This window comes from Peromyscus eremicus, chromosome 13, assembly GCF_949786415.1.
Source record: "Peromyscus eremicus chromosome 13, PerEre_H2_v1, whole genome shotgun sequence".
NCBI classification, from domain to species: Eukaryota; Metazoa; Chordata; class Mammalia; order Rodentia; family Cricetidae; genus Peromyscus; species Peromyscus eremicus.
This window is the reverse complement of record NC_081429.1, coordinates 8,398,532-8,415,576: the sequence shown is the minus strand read 5'-3', so window position 1 is coordinate 8,415,576 and position 17,045 is coordinate 8,398,532. Positions and strand designations below refer to the sequence as shown.

Genomic DNA, 17,045 nt, shown 5'->3' with positions numbered 1-17,045 from the left:
TTGAAGTGTGACACTAAGCCTGAGAAGAATTGGGAGACTTGACTCCAGAGTGGATTTCAGACCCCCCTCTAACTTCTTAGTGTCTCTGACCTTGACCAACTTGACCACGTCTTTTTCCCAAGGGAAACAACTTGGGTGGCATTTGAGAAAAAGAAGATCACCATATTTCCAGGTGGAAGGAGGAGTTTCTCAGTGGTCTGAATTGATGCAGAAAAGTTAAATGCATTAAGCAAACATGCCTGATTAAAGATCTGTCTTGGCAAACCAGAAATGCCAGGCAGCTTCCTCAGCATGGTAAAAAATTACCAGTCAGAAACCTACAACAGGTGCCATGCTTCTTGCCAAAACAACATTGCCGGGAAGACTAGACAGGCAGGAGCCCTTGGCCGCAGTCCTTGTGCTGTTAGCCCCAGCCCAGTGCTGTAAGAAAAAGCAGGACTGCCACTCTCAGCGTGGAGAGCTTGAGAGAAGCTGTGGACAGATGAGCGGAAGGGTCAGAGTTGAACAAGATCCAAGAATGCCCATTGCCCGTATGCATCAGCAAACTAAAATAGAGACTTAAAATGCTTAACCAATTTAAAATGTTTATGTTTTAGTAATGTTTTTAATATTGTAATGGAAATATCAGAAGTCCAAGTAGTTCGCGAGTTGGACACTGAATACTTGAAAGCAGCGCTGAGAGACTTGGTAGGGTCACAGGCGCAGCCAGGCTGTGGCTCTCCTCCATGTGGGAGAGGTGGGGGATTATTCAGAAACGGATTCCTGTGAGTGTGATGGTGCAGGGGCCACCATTACTCTGGATGCTTCTGGAGAAGAATGTTGGGCCCTGCTTTGCTGAGTGTGAAGAACTGTACAGAACTACTGTGGGCAGAAAGATGTGATACTGGGCACAGGACCAGAAAGCTGGCTGAGCATTGAAATGCCAGCTGCAACACAGTAGTCTACTGACTGATGGTAAAAGATCAGACCTCTTGGCTGTTCTCATGAGAAAACCAACCAACCAACCAACCAACCAACCAGCCAACCAGCCAACCACCCAGAAGCAAAGCATTGTACTTTGTGCCATGTGTAACGCACCCTGCACAGGATGCAGTATGGCTTACTGTGAACAGTTGAATGAAAGTTCATGAAGGAACCCCAAGGAGGAGAGCCTGTACCACCCTTGAGCCAAGCTCTGCAAGTGGCTTCAGGGGGCTCAGCCCCCTAGAGTTTATGTGTGTTTGCAGATGACCCTCTTTTCAGAGTCGCTCTTTACCTTGGAGGCCAACATGTCATATCACAGTAGTGCTGAATATCTGTCCATGATTGATTTTCAGCGGTCTGAGATTGGTTTCCAAAGGTGTGAAGATGCACAGATAGGGATCTGGATACCATTTTTAGAGTCAGCAGTCTCCCCAGTAAAAGAAGAACAGGATATGACTTTGGGGCCAGATCCTGGCACTGGACCCTTGAAGTCCTTGGGATTTCTTGAACAACAGAATGTCTTTGGGTCTTCATTCGTATCAGTTTAGGCTAATGAGATGGCTTGGAGTCTGGTCACTAGAAAGACAAAAATTCCAGGGTTGGAGCTGCCAGCCCTACCCACTGATCTGATTTATAAAGATGGGGGTAGGAGGACTAGAGATCGGCTCATAAAATCTCTTGATTGGTGAAGTTGAGCTTGTTGCCAGGTCAGTGAGCCAGGAAGAGGACGAATGCTCACTGTTCTAATTTCATTTCTGTTGCTGTGATAAGCAAGCAGACTGAAAGCAATTCTTGGGAGGATTTATTTGGCTTACACTTGCATCAGTGAGGGGAAGTCAAGGCAGGAATTTAAACAGCTAATCAGAGCACACAACCGCAGTCTAGAGCAGAGAGGAGTAAATGCATCTTGGTGGCTTTCTTCACTCCTGCACAGTTCAGGCCCCAGACGTGAAATGGTGCTGCCTACATTCAGGGTCGGTCTTCCTACATCAGTTAACAATCAAAACAGTCCCTGATGGACATCCCCACAGGCCCACCTGATCTAGATAATTCTTCATAAAGACTTTCTATCTATGTGAGTATAGATCATCTCACAACCTCCCCAACTCTAAGGGGATAGGATCTGGGGACTTTGGGGATCATGTGCATTTTCATTGGGTGTTAATTTTATCCTTAGTAGTAAACCTGGAGTGCAAAGACAGTTGTCCCTTATTCATGAGGTTGTGTTTCAAGATGCTCAGTGAATGCCAGAACCACAGAGGGTACTGACTCCTGCAAGTGTTGTTTCTTCTGTGCGTGTGTACCAAGTAATAAGGTTGAATTCATAAACTGGGCACATCAAGAGAGTAATAGCCACTCAGGAGGCAGAGCCAGGTGGATCTCTGTAAGTTCAAGGCCAGCCTGGTCCACAGAGCGAGATCCAGGACAGGTATCAAAACGGCACAGAGAAACCCTGTCTTGAAAAGCAGAGAGAGAGAGAGAGAGAGAGAGAGAGAGAGAGAGAGAGAGAGAGAGAGAGAGAGAGAAACAGTTAATGATATATGTAATGGAACACACATAACAGAGTGTTCATGTAAGTTCTCTGTGATTTCTTTCAAAACACTGTCCTGTGTACTACTTGCCTTATGATAATGGTGAGATGGACTGAGTGGCCTTTGCAGCTTCTCCTTGGTGTACCTGAATTGCTCACATGACTGCTCTTGTGTTTTGTGGCTGCTGCTAAGTAAAACAAGAGCTACTTGAATGCTAGTTTTGCAGTACCATGACAGTTGGCTTGGTAGGTAAGAGAAGTGGCTGCTAAGTAGTTGAGTAAAAGGTAGGTGGCACATCCCCAGTGTGGATATGCTGGGCAAAGTTTGGCTCACATCTTGGGCAATATGGGTCTGAAGAACTCAAGTTTTCATCTGGTATTCAGAATGACATGCAATTTAAGACATAAATGTTTTGTTTGTTTGTTTTAGAAAAGCTATTCATTTATTATTATTATTATTATTATATTTTAGACCTGAAGTTGCCCCACTCTCTGTAGTAGGATCAATGTGAACAATAGGTAGTGTCAGAGTTGAATCAGAAAGTGTCACTCAACAGGTGGCAGAATCAGTGGGTGTCAGGGTACAACATATGCTATTCTAGGAAAGGCTGGAACATGTCAAGTTTAAGGTCTGATTTATATGTAGAACCCATGTTAGCTTATCATTGTATTGTTGCCCAAGGTGAGACAGGTAATTTGTATACACAGTAAACATTATCCTGAAGCCTAAGAGACAGATACCAATAAAAAGCCAAGAGATCCTGTATATGGGCCAAGACTCAGTCACACTACACATTGATGAAAATACAAAGGCACACAGAGAGACTTTGTATAACTTACACTGTACACCAGCTACTTCAAAATGTAAAGTTTCTTGTGGGAGTATAGTAGGTATCATTATGTGTCTTCTAGAGTCATTGGGCCTTCAGAGCCCAGGGCAGACACCATCTCAAGCCTACACTCCAGAAACGGGCTCCACACCTGATAGCATACTGTGCCAGGGTTGGAATGCTCTGAACTAGCTAACTACTAAACCTGGCATTTTCCCAGATGGATGTGTAAGGTGGATGCTATGGAATATTATTTTAAGGTGTATTACTTTTGTTTATTTTGCATTTGTTTAACTCTGTGAAGCTATGTTACTGTGCCTGTGTAAAACACCTGATGGTTTAATAAAGAACTGGCCAATAGCAAGGCAGGAGAAAGGATAGGCAGGGCTGGCAGCCAGAGAGAATATATAGAAGTAGAAATCTGGGAGGAGAAGAGGAAGAAGTAGCCAGAGAAGGAGGAAGACTCCAGGGGCCAGCCACCCAGCTACACAGTGAGCCACGGAGTAAGAGTAAGATTTACAAAAGTAAGAGAATTGGAAAAGCCCAGAGGCAAAAGGTAGATGGGATAAGTTAAGGAAAATTGGCAAGAAACAAGCCAAGCTAAGGCCGGACATTCATAAGTAAGAATAAGCCTCTGTGTATTTGGGAGCGAGGTGGCGACCCCCCAAAGGAGCAAAACAACAACAACCAACAACAGGTGGAAATGGTGGAGACTGGTGGAGGCCTTCTGTTGATGCACTGGCAGCAGGGACAGAAAGAACGCTGAGGGATCCTCAGAGCAAGGCAGGTTGTAAGTTCCCCTGCAATTGCTCCTGACTTAGCTGTTGGAAGCCTGCAGCCAGCCTAGGTGCCTTTTGGATTTCTGGGAAGTATTCATGGTGAATTTAAAATGTTTAAATACACACACACCTACCTACCTACCTACCTATCCCTTTTGAAGCATTTTACTGCTTTCTACAATGGACTCTTATTTCTTTGCAGGAAAGAAAGGCATAGGAAGTATTTTATGCCCCTTGAGGTTTCTTTTTGAGTAGTCATTAAGGTTCAAGGAGACTGTTGTTGGCTTTACAATCCTGTGGTCAGGGCGTCTCAGATGGCCATGCTCTTGAGAAAGCCTTCAGTCTGTAAGTGGCAGGGTGATTGTTTGGGACTAGTGGTTGGTTACCTATAAGGTGTGACAGTGACTTCTCAGTCTTCCTTCTCATCCCTGGAGCGTGGACTACGGTATCCCAGATAGGCTCAGTGTGCTTCTTCTATTACGAAATGCTAAAGTTGCTGGACCTCGATTCTGAGTGGTGCTGAGGAGCTGTCCCACTCTTTCTCTTGTGTGATTCAGATGACCTCCTGCATGTGGCTGTCTCTTCTGTGGAAGGGCATGCTTTGGATCTCCTGGGCCAAGGCTTCTGTCTTCAGAGTTGGAATTCCTCTGAGGACACACAGATTGGCTCCTCTGCTCAACCTAATCTGTTATCTGTTTGGGTTCTGCTTTGAAACCCTGTCTGTGGGAGCCGCATGACTGCCCTGTCATGGGTGACTGCTGATTCAGGTCTGCAATGGTATGCATGTCACTGCGGAACATCTAATACCACTTGTCACAAGCTGATTTTAAAGGGAAAGTCTGGTTCCGTGAGGTTGTGTGGGTCTTCTTTCCTTCATGTTTGGGGAACACAGAGGTACCAGGAGGTCTACATCCATCCTGTGCCAGGCTTTGATGGTGGGTAGGTTCCAGTCTTATTCTTGCCTCAAGTCAGAATAGCCAGATTGGTTCCTGAATGTGATCTAAAAATGGATTTCAAAGAAATGATTGTGTAATCTCTGTAAGGCCACTGGTGCTGGCAAGGCATTCATTCCCCAGGCTGCTTGGAGTACCCCAGCACCCTGCTTTCCTTCTGCCCGCCTCACGTGCCCCAGATGCTTTGTTTGTGTCCAAGTCCAGACCCTTCCTTGTTATCTTGGAAGAGGGGGAGCTCTTTATCTTAATGCTTGTGGTCTCTGCAGAAAAGCCCACTTCTGATAAGCCCAGTCTGGGCTAAATATAAGTGAGCCATACTAGCTCAACCAGATGCCCTCAGGCGGGAATCCCAGTTAACCATATCTCAACTGGGGGCTGTTTTGATTATTCTACAAAGAGTCTTTCATTTTCTCTGGCAAGTAAAAATAATCAGTGCTGGAATTGAAACTGTCCTCTAAAAGAAGGTGGGCGGGGCTGGCAGGGTGGGGGTTGGGGGCGCACGTGCTTTCCAGTTCCATTTGTTGCCGAAAACTTTCTGCTCAACTCACCGTTTCTCAACCAGTGTCTCCTCTCCTCAGATGGACTTTCTGGCCGAGACCAGCCGGTGGAGCTGCTGAATCCTGCCCGTGTGAACCACATGTCCAGCACGGGTAAGTCAACACACTTGCCTGGGCTCTGAAGGAGGGAATATAATGAGAGACGCGGGTCGCTTTAGAAGTGGAAGTAAGTGTGATAGGAGCCAGTGTGCTGGGCTTGGTGCCTGCTCAGATGACATTTCAGCTGGGGGCCTGTGCTCTGCCTTCCCTTTCCCATCTACCACACCGTTGGCTTCACCCGAAATAGTTCGTGGAAATGGCCAGCTTTTAAAGTTGAACTTTTGGAGAAGTTTTGACTTTCCCTTTCTCTCAAGTTCAGTTTGCTCAAGTCATTTTGTCTAACACTGTCATAGTTTGGGCTTTTTGAGATAGTTTCCTAGTACTTCCCAGTGTGGAATGAGATAAGAATGTCTCACATGCCCTGATGGGCTATGAAAAAAAAATGGTAAATAAACAGTTTCTGAGAAAACCAGAAAGCTTTGTGTTAGCTTTTCTGCCATGCTCTTGGAGAGCCTGTTGCTCGGTGTGGGGCAGGCTGTGCTCACAGTGCTGCCTTGTGACCTGCCTTCAGTCTGCTGCTGTGGCTGAGTCCCGTTGCTGAATACCTGGGTTTTGTTTCTCACTCCTCAGACATGAATGATAATGCTTCCCTATGGAAGCTCACTGAGCTCAAATATCTGTTAGCTTTTTAGTAGTTCTTCAATAAATGTCGTCTCCTAATGGCACACTGACTGGTACTGAAGATGGCGTGGGATGTAGCTCTGATGTGCCAGCTCAAGAACCAAGTGTTTCCTGTGCCCATTATCCTCATTTTCTTTCTCTGCTCCAGGGATGGTGTGTCAGCAAGGATTACCCACGTGACATTCGCTCTCTGCTTACCTCAGTAGCCACGCTCTTTTGTTTCCTAGCACACGTGGCACCTTTTTGCAGTACTGAAGTCAGAGTGTTCGCAGCATGAGTTTAGGCCTGTATAGAAGAAGTGCTGTGAGTAGGCAGAGAAAGGCATGTTTCCACAGGGTGTGTGGAACATCTCATGGAGCCTACATGTAGCATAGAGGACATGCTTTCAACTCCATTTTGGTCACTTCAACTAAGTATCAGATGCCTCACAGAACTAATAAGCGTGGGCTACAAAAGACTGAAAATTGGTGTGAAGTATCTTTCATGTTGCGTTTTTATAATACGGAACAGAAATAGTAAGTGTGTTTTGTGTCATCAGCTTATGCTGTATTCCTGACAGTTGAGTTAACCTTACCTATTTTCTGACATGCCAGGAGAGTGTGTCCCATGTAAGCAAACTGCCTTTCACTGGAGTCGGAAGAGTGCCCAGGCAATCCTTCTCATTACCAATCACATCTCACTTCTGGACCATTCCTTGTCCTGCATTCATGAGCATAAGACAATTCTGGTGATGATAAACCAGCCTTGCTACTTTGTAGCAATAATTATTAGTACTAGAAGCTGCCCTAACATTTTCTTTGGCTCTACCTGCTCCCTTGGTGCAGTGCTGAGGAATATGCAAATTGGAGTTTTTCTTGGGAGTTTAAGACTGACTCTCTCAAAGAACTCCCAAAGACAGCCCACCCAGGCCTCCCTGTACTCCCAGCTCCAAAAGTCCTGCTCTGCTCTTTGCTTTCACTTTCCACTACTGGGGCAGCCTCCCAGGGGCTCTGTGTGTTCAGGTCCCATTTCTTTCCCTCTTTCATTCTGCTCTGGGCTCAGTATTGAAGGAAGCAGAAAAAGACCTGTCCTGAGCCCACCCAAGACACCATCTTGTGGCCCTGTTGCATTTTGGTTTCTTTGCTCGTCTGGCGGGCCTGCCCCTCATCTCTGGGTTTTACTACCTTCCATCCCATCCCAGAGGCTTTGTGAAGGTGTTGCTAGCAGGAAGTATTGCAAATGAAGCAAACAGCCGACCCAGCGAAGTCCAATGGAAAGGCTAGGATGGAAAGTCTTGAGGCCTCTTGGTAGATGGAATCAACAAGGGCAAGGGTAAAGGGGAGGAGCCCAGCAGAGGGGTCTGGGGTGCTGGGTTACCCAGTATGGAGTGGGATGCTTGGCAGTATCTCTTTTGCCTGCCAACCCTTCACTACAACCCTGTGCTCACCCAGGGGGGGAAGTGACTGGTTGAGATGTGAGGTAGAGCTACTTTCTCAGTGTTGACCTCTTAGTCCACTCTGATGTGTTATTGCTGATGGGACTGGGTGAGGAGTTATGCTTGGGGTCCTTCTCTGCCTATGTGGCTGCCTGCTTTCCTTTTTTCTGTCTCCTCCTGTTTTCTCAGGGGGTGGGAGGGGGGCATGGTGCTGTCCGGTTTTCTTCACAAGTGTCATATGTCTGTCAGGGCCCTGCCTTCAGTCTTTTTTTTTTTTTTTTTTAACCTGTGAGCCCATTAGCTGGCAAGACCCTGGCCAGTTCTCACAGCTTATACTCCCAGTCTTGTTGAACCCCTGTAACCTCACTCTGATGGGTGCTAGCTACTGGCATCCTGGAGCAAGAGACCAAGCAAGCATCTCAGCAGGTAGCCTGCAGCCTCCACCCTGCTCGATGCTTCTTCCTCTGTAGAGAGGGATCTCTGGCTTTGCCAGTGGCGTGAGTACGGGGAGCCAGGTGGCCTGGGCTTCCTGAGCAGATGACTATAACTACTTCTGCCTTGCTCCAGGTCCGGGTGCTGCTGTCGCTGTGCCTCTGAGCACTTCATAGCTGAACCATGCTTCCCATGGCTTTCGAGCCAGTCTGTCTGAAGAGACACTGCTCCAGGACCTGTCCACGTTCTGTCTCTTCTTGTTCACGATGTGCTTGCCGCTGTGTTATCTTTCACTTATATTTGCTTGTGCGGGCATTATATCTCTGTAAACAACCCACTTTCCACTCTGATTGTGTTCACTGCCATCATTTACGAGAAGTGCTGCCAGTTTGGAATGTACCCTCTTGACTGGCTGGCTTCCTTCTTCCACCCCCAGCCTAGACCCTGCCCTTCTCTGCTCTGCCAGCCTGTTTCCCAGCTGGGTTCCTCACCCCAGTACCCAGGAAGAAAGAAAGAAGCCTTCCCTTTTGGGTGGATTTGGGGTTGTTTACGCTTCGCACAGTGGTCCATCTCTTCAGTTCCCTGTAGCTGGCTACAGACCAGAAAAGCTCCTTGTCCACCACAGGATGTTCTGTGAGGTGGGAAAGGTAGGTAGGTAGCTCTTTGTTTTAGTGCTGAACACTCAGGGTGCCTGTCCAAACAGTTCTCATTGTGTGTGGTGTGCTCCCAAAGGGTCTCAATTCCATGGATTCCTGTGTCATGAAGCTGGTAACTGGCTGGGGTGTGTGTGTGTGTGGGGGGGTACTTATATCTGTGGATGCACATGTGTGTGCCAGGTGCATGTGTGAGGTCAGAGGTCAACTTTTTGTGTTCTTTTGCACTCATCCAACTTTCCTGATATGGAACCTAGAGGTCTGGGATTAGACTAGGCTGACAAGCCCTGAGGGTCCTCTTCTCTCCCCTTCCTTAGCTGTAGAATCACATGTACTCACCACCTTGCCCAGCTTTTTACATATTTTCTAGAGATTGATCTCAGGTCCTCAGGCCTGCACAGTAAGCATTTTACCTGCTAAACTGTCTCTCCATAACCCTCCTCCTCCTCCTCCTCCTCCTCCTCTTCCTCCTCCTCCTCCTCCTCCTCCTCCTCCTCCTCCTCCATTTCTTAATTTTAAAAGGAAAATGTGTAGTGGCCTCGAGTAACATCTAGGTCTTTGACTGTACAAAGGATGGAAAACTAACTGCATTTTCCATGGGTTTTGGAGAGTTCTAGGCAGTTAGGGCAGGAAGGAAGGTTTTGCTTTTAAGTGTTGGGGTCCAAAGTGTCATTTAGACAGGACTAGTGTACAGAGACAGATTTATGTGACATTCGCTCTCAGTGCGCTTTGAATCAATTTTTATTATAGGTTTTAAGACTTTGGTATCTCAGGTAAATCAGCCAGGACATGCAGGAGGATTTTGTCAGCCCTTGTCTACCTTAGGTAGCTGGGGTGTGGCATCAGTTTTCAGTAGCTACATGTTAGCCTTGCATAATATTTCCTACTCCCAACAATTGGTTACCTTTAGGGATAATCCCTTTGGGGCCATACCCTGTACACTTGGTTGAACCCTCAGGTCTCTGTGTTCCCAAGTGGCTCACATGCTGCCATGTGGAACCAGAACCCCAGAACCTAGATCAAGGGGCCTCTTGACTAATGGACTGAGTGTTTGGCTGGAGCAGAGGGCAGAAGCAGGTGGCCCTGTCAGGTTGGTAAAGAGTTTGAGGTAGGGGATGCCATCTCCATCTCATTAAGGCCTCCTGAGCATTGTGAGCAGCCTGGGCTGTGTCTTACTCCCTTTCTCCGGCATCCCTGGCCACGCCCCTTCCTTCATGTTTCCAGCTGACTGTGTCTGTTGACTGAGAGGAGAGCTAATGGGGACTGTGGGTCATCGTGGCCCTGGTAGCTGCAGTTAGCCCTCCGAGAACCCATTCCTTCCCTGTAGATTCCCTGCTCTGTGCCTGTGTGCACGCTGTCCTCCTCACGCCACCTCCTTGTGTTGATTTGGATGTCCTCGTTCATCTTGGATTAAGCATTCAGCTCATTTAGTTTGGTTTTTCCTTTTTGATAAGAGAGTTTAGGTCATACCCTTCTCTCTGGGTAGTAATGAGATGGCTTTTGATAAGTTCTAATTTGTGATGTTTAATTTGTAAAATGTGTTTTATCAATACTCCGTAAAACATGTTTCTCAAGAGAGTTATTTTCAAATTTCTTCTATGGTTCTTTAAAAAAAAAAAAGATACTTAGGTATTTTTAAAATCTGAAAGTAGGAGTTTTCCAGTAGACCTTTGCTAGGATACTAGCTTGCTGTTGCATGTTAGAAGTTATTGACCCTTTGGATTTGGGGAGACTCCAGTGTGCCACTTGTGTAGAATTGAAGCAAAGGTCAGAGGTACTGAGTACCATGGAAAGTAACAGGACAGTGAGGAAGACGGACTCTGGAGGGCTGTCCAGGAAGCCATAGACTAGCTCATCCTTCACTCACTCACTTCTGCAGGTTGGAGTTGCTTGCAGCCAGGCTGTCCTTAGCTTTGGGGGTATGTGCATGGGCGACTCCAACAGAGATCCCTGTTTCTGTGGCACTGGGCTGTGCCTAGAGGAAGGGACAGTCAAATCAGAGAGTGATCATGGGGCAGGAGAAGGGGACAGAATCTTACTGAGGGCAGGGTGGAGTTTTCTTGAGAAGCTGACATGATTTCAGCAACACTGGATGGTGAAACTGGTCAGGCATAGAGGGATACACCTGAGGGATGTTGGTGGCTGGGAGGTGCCAGGCTTTGGCAGATCCCCTAGTTCCAGCTAGCAGGCAGAAGAGGCAGGGCAGGGAAGTGCTGGCCGTGTTACCATGGTTACCATGGCACCATTACTAGTCACTTGCCAATATCCTGGGCAGGTAGCTTTTAGGTAGAGGAGAGAGACTCTCGCAAGTTCTGGGCAGTAATATAACCTGGCCGGTGCTGTGGAGGGTGATGGGAGGTAGCCACTGGGACAGGGGCACTGGGGAGGAAGACCCACCAGAGAAAAACTAGGTAGCATGGTGCCACAGCTGCCAGGCACAGTGGGAGGAGAGAAGGTCATTGGGGCTAGACATACCTGGCAGTCAATGGGATTCTCAGGTGGTGCCTCCGTTTGGGATGTGAGGGAGATAGCAGAGTTGAAGGGAGGCTGGGATTGGCCTGAAGCACTGGGATGGTGGGGTCATGCTGATGACTGTGGCGGGTAGTTAGATGGAGAAGCACAGTGAATCTGAGTGCAAGCTTGAGAGGTTTCCTGGACAGGTAGCGAATGTGAGAGCATTCAGACAGCACAGAAATGAGCCTTGGGGGCAAATAGGGTTTCACTCAAGGCTACCACAGAGCCTCTGTCCCCAGTGTAGTCTGCAGAAGCTATCTCTAAGAGGTAGCAGAACATCGTGTGGCTGATTTGCCAGAGACTGTGCCACAGGCCTGGGTTGATCCCCGAGAGTGAGTGTCCACGTGTGAGGAACTAGGTGCCATAGGTTTCAGGAGGACTGGTTCAGGGCCCTGCTCTGCTAGCTCAGTATAAGTGATGACACTGATGACAGCTGTCCCTTGTCACAGCTTGTCCTTCCTCTAAGTGCCATGTGCTCTCTGCAGTATCAGTCTTGCAGGAAGTACCTCAGGAGGTACAGGTTAGGAAATAGACTGGCACGCCAAGTAACTTCCCCAAGGTTACTCATTTATCTGGTGGCTGACTCACAACAAGTTCCCATGAGATTCTGCTCGATGCCAACATCTGAACCAACACACACCAGATTTCCAGCTGCTTTTTGGACTGTTTCTATCTCTCGGAACCCAAGAAGCCCTTGAAGAATGCTGCGTTCCTCTTTGGCCATCGAAAGTCAGGTGAGGTCAGATTGATTTCAGAATCCTCAGGTTGAATGCCCCTGCTGCCTTGAAGGGAGGGAGCTGGAGGAGGCCCATTACCCCAGCAATGCAGCTTCCAGTTCACCCTGTTCCTGCCTTCCACCAAGTTCAAGAAACATCTATTTTTATATATTTCTGCTGTTTGTGTCGGGTAAGAGTGGTTCCTACTGTGGCCCAGCTGTTAGATGAAATATATAACCAAGTGTTTGGAGGTTGCTAAGAAGGAAATTCTGAAATTCTGTGTTCTTATGTAATAGTGACCTTATGTAACTAGAATGGCAAAGACAATGCAGATTTGGTACCCTTCCCAGACCACTAGGACTATTTTTAATTTTCCAGTAATACACTTTCACCCATTGAGTCTAGGGTAATGAGATTGCTTTCAAAGGTGGCTTGAGATGTACGCTTCTATGCTCAGGTCCAGCACTGTTTTGGGGAGGAACTTTTCACAGGGCCCTGGCCAGACCAACTTTAACACTTATGGGCGAGGACTAAGTTGGCTGCTGATTTTCCACCTGTAAGAGCATGGCTCTGGCCATGGATGTGCCAGTATTCAATAATAAAATGCTAGTTTGGATGTTTCTGTGTAATTGTGCAGTCTTAGAATTCCTTCCTGATAACACTTGGTTTATAACATCATTACAGCAAAGTCTCCAGTGTATGGTTCTGCCCGTTTGTTATGTCTGGAGATTCTGCTTGTCTTTGGTAGCAGTACTCACACATGACGTGTGGGACACATTCACTGTTTTGGTGGGTAAGGCCTGGCTGTACAGTTTTCAGGAAGTGCATGCCTTTGTGTGCTTCTCCAGTCCCAGCACCCACTGCACCCGGCTTTAGCTTTAGTTCTTGTTATATGTGCTTGCAAGTTTTCTACGTGCATAAGATAGGTTTTTCTTCTTGGTGGGTAGAGAACGAATTTGGAATGTTAAAAGGATTTTTCTAGAGAACTTTGAGGGTAGTTCTGAAATAGGCAGCAGGAGAAATCTAACGCTGACTTCACGGATTAGCAGAGCAGCCATCTTCAGGCGGACCTTTGCTCGTACAGCCAGTGTAGAGGACTTTATGCCCGCAAAGCACTGCCTAGGCTGTGGGAGGCTCTGGTCTCCAGTCCCACTAGTTGCTCCTCTCCAAATAAAATCAGTGTCAGGAATGCCAGAGAGGTGCAGTGAGATGAGCAGGTGTGCCTTCCTTCCATGTAGCATCGTGCTGCCCCTCACACCTGAGGCAGGTGTGGCACTAGGAGCGCCTCAAACAGCTGCTTCTCCTCTCCCGGGAGAGGAGAACTGTGGTCTGTCCCAGTCAAATTTGGGACACTCTTGTGAGTAAAGCCTTCTATGTTGTTGACAAAGATCCTTGAAAGTGATTTGTAAAGACAGTTTGTTCCTTAGATGTCCTCAACATCATCAGGACTAAATTTATGCTTGTTTGGTAAGAGTCTTGAGAAACAATGCACCACACTAGGTGTCCCTATCAAAATGACACTGTCTGTAGCAGTTCTGGCTGGCAGGAGGGCACTTAAGAGGACTGACAGATGTGGAAGTGACTGCTCTTCTGCGTGAAGGGCTTCTGTGACCTGTTGTCAACATGCAGGGAGATGTAGTTGGAGGTGGAAGAGGGTACACAGAAAGACGGGAACAGCCTTTCCCCGTCAGCCTCTGGTCAGCCAAAGGAATCCCACAGTCCCTCCCACGTGCTTGCCTTTTGCTGTTGTTACTGTTGAGCGCTTTCTTGGAACAAGCAGATCCCTGTAGTTGGGTTGGTGGGAGCTGTCACAGTTCCTAGGGCTTTCCTGTGAACTCTTTTCCTGGTACCTGGGACCCTTCTGCTTAGTTCCTTTCCTCCCTAATTGCATGGAAGAACTTAGTGGTGTCTTTGTGACCTCCCTTTTATTCTTACCACTTTGTCCCCTTGAGTTCTGTTCTTACTTAGATCATCATGGTTGTTATTACTGCTGCTGCTACCACTATTCAAGTGTATAAGACTGGGAATTGTTTTCTCTGCTCTACTTTAGACAGTTTCTAAGATGATGATTATTGTTTCTTACTTGTTTTTGGTTTTCAAGACAGGACTTCTGTGTAACAGCTGTGGCTGTCCTGGAACTCACTGTGTAGACCAGGCTGGCCTGGTCCTCCTGCCTCTGCCTCCTGAGTGCTGGGTGACATCACTACCCAGAATTTGTAAGATTTTTTTATGTGTGTTATGTTTATTATTTTATAGCTATTCACATATATTCAGACTATCAGAATATAACTGTTATGAGAGGATTCCTGTTCCTATAGTTAGATTTTTGCTTCTGCTTGTCTATTACTTTTGGTTCTTCTGCATCATCTTTTGGCCTATGGGCTGCACTCTGTAATGACCTGTGTTTGTATGAGGATTTTTGTTGTTGTAGTGACACAGAACCTAAGGCTGGGTACTTTACAAGGAGAGGACTTTGCTTTAGCTTATAGATCTCAAAGCTGGGAAGTTCAAGAGCATGGTGCCAGCCTCTGACCAGGGCTTCTACCGCTTCATCCAGAGGAATGCAGAAGGATAGAAGCAATATGGAGAGGTGCAGCACCTTCTTCCCAGTCTCAGGAGAGTAGCTCTGAGCCCACTAGGGGGCTTTAATCTGCAATAAAGTGTACCTCACACCCCTGCCCCTCTTGCTCACTGGGGACTAATGCCATCGTGATTTTGGGGAGGACACACCAAGCTGTGTATGTTTGGAAGTTGGCTGTTTTTTTCCCCTGAAGTTCATTTTTGTCAGTGCATCATGGGAAGGCAAAAATAAACTGACTGACATAGAACTGGAAGCATGGGTGTGACCACAGTATTTGCTCTGCTGTTAAATTCATGGCGCCAATCCTTTGTGAACCTGCTTATCCCAAGTCAAGGGCAAGTTCTCATCTGCTGATGCTATTTCTGGCCGTTCATTCCTGCTCTTCTACATTCTGTGTCCTCTGATATCTCCTCTAAGCTGTGTACATTTGCACCAGTTACAACTTCTTTTTTTGTTTTTGTTTTTGTTTTTGTTTTTGTTTTTGTTTTTGTTTTTGTTTTTGTTTTTGTTTTTCGAGACAGGGTTTCTCTGTGTAGCTTTGCGCCTTTCCTGGGACTCACTTGGTAGCCCAGGCTGGCCTCGAACTCGCAGAGATCTGCCTGGCTCTGCCTCCCGAGTGCTGGGATTAAAGGCGTGCGCCACCACCGCCCGGCTACAACTTCTTTGTAAAGTGTGCACATCACACACATGGATAGGCCTGAGGCTTGTTGGTTTTCACCTGGCTCCAGCCATGAAAATGACTGTTCTGGACTTAGCTGGGGCACACCAGTCTTCTACCCCTTTCTTCTTGTTCTCTCTGCTACCTCTCTGGCAACCTCCTATGTCTGACTTCTGAGGGTCCACAGAGAGTGACATGGAAATTTCAGTCACACCCTCAACCTGTAAGCCTTGTCACTTGCCACTCCTTCTCTAGGTTCAGACCCAGTCCAAAGCTCTGGCTTCTGTTGTGACAGGCTTCAGTGCCCTGTTTCAGGTCAGCACCCTGCAGCACCAAGTCTGAAAGCTCTCAGGAAGGAAAACTACTTCCCATTAGAGGGAACAGGAGGATGGAGGTAGAGCTGATGGTGGCTAGCTAGCACCCTTGCAGCCAGCCCTCTGGCTGGCCAGCCGCTTATTACCTTAGAATCCTGTGGCTGTGTCTCCTTACATGATATCTTGTCCTCCTGTCCTCAGAGCACCATTTAGGGACAGCTGGGATCAGTGCCACCACCCAGTCCTTTACTCAAAACAGTTCCTTATGTGTGATGAGCTAAGGCCCTCCGCTGTCCAGGAGGCTAGGAGGCCAAGACCCTTTGAACTTGTCACCCCAGTTTAAGTTACAGGTTACTAGAACTCCTGGTGTCTCATAACTTCAAAAGATGCCTGTTCTCAGTCAGCTCTGGCCATTCCTTTATGAAGACATGGATGGAGCTGCAGATTGACGCTTGTGTGGATCAGGTAGCCAGACTGCTTTCATACATGCCCTCACTGGCTCTTAGAGCTTGCTCCAGTGTCTCTCTGAGTTCCCGGCACCAGGCTGAGGAGGGCCGGCAACTCCAAACAGCAGTCCACCCTAGTGCCTTTGCCAGTGACAGCGTTGCTGGTGCCTCTGTCTGTTTCAGCTTCATTGCCCCCTTTGTTTGTTTGTTTGTTTGTTTGTTTTCAAGACGCTCTGTAGCCCAGGCTGGCCTCCGTCTCATGGAGATCTGCCAGCCTCTGCCTCCCGGGTTCTGGGATTAAATAAAGGTGTGCTCCACTACCACCTGGCGCCCTCCAATTTTTATAGAAAGTCCTTGAGGAGATCTGAAGCTGTGGAGTCTGGGGACTGCATCCTAGGGCTTGACTACACCTGCCTGACATGTCTGTGTTAGCAGAGGGGAGAGTGAATCCCTGCCTGGGATGTTTTGTTTTATTTTTAAAATTTAATGCGGATGATTTCAAATTCTTTGTGATGCTGGGGAACCTCAGGCCTCCCGGATGGTGGGGGAACCTGTAGCACTAAACTGCACTGCGGCCCCCTGCCGGGAGTTTAATCCCGTCTTTCCAGCATTAGTTGCTGAGTAACTGCAGTCTTGCTCCAGAGAACTCCTCAGCCAATTGGAGCTGGTGGGGGACTCCAGCTGGCAGTTCAGCACAGTGAGACATAAAGACATAGAGACATAGAGACAGAAAGGCCCGGCCCGGTCCAGTGCTGATTTGTTGGCCTTTCTCTCTCTTCAGGTTGCAGTCAGCAGTGTGTATTCCAGTCCTGTACCTTGGCTTATTAAGCCTGGCAAGGAGACGTAGCGGCTTGGGCCAGTTTTCAAGGGTTACTATTGCTATGTTGAAATATTATGACCAAAAGCAAGATGGGGGGGGGGGGTTCATTTCACTCACATAAAAAAGTTCATCATCAAAAGCAGTGAGGGTAAGAACTCAAGCGG

General features: G+C 47.5%; 1 protein-coding gene and 1 long non-coding RNA gene across 5 annotated transcripts in view; one reads left to right on the top strand and one right to left on the bottom strand.

Annotated features, from left to right (window-relative positions):
• The window catches only part of Hdac4 (histone deacetylase 4), a 219,488-nt gene that overhangs the window by 74,971 nt on the left and 127,472 nt on the right, over window positions 1-17,045 (top strand). For all 4 annotated transcript variants that reach the window (XM_059278737.1, XM_059278735.1, XM_059278736.1 and 1 more), the window contains exon 2: window positions 5,635-5,706. In XM_059278737.1, the coding sequence (XP_059134720.1) occupies window positions 5,635-5,706 (72 nt within the window). The remainder of the gene's footprint in view (window positions 1-5,634; window positions 5,707-17,045) is intronic.
• On the bottom strand, window positions 9,558-13,959 carry LOC131923613 (uncharacterized). The gene is made up of 2 exons (XR_009382650.1): window positions 11,308-13,959; window positions 9,558-10,807 (listed from the first exon to the last, which is right to left on the bottom strand). It is a non-coding gene; the product is annotated as an uncharacterized LOC131923613 (long non-coding RNA).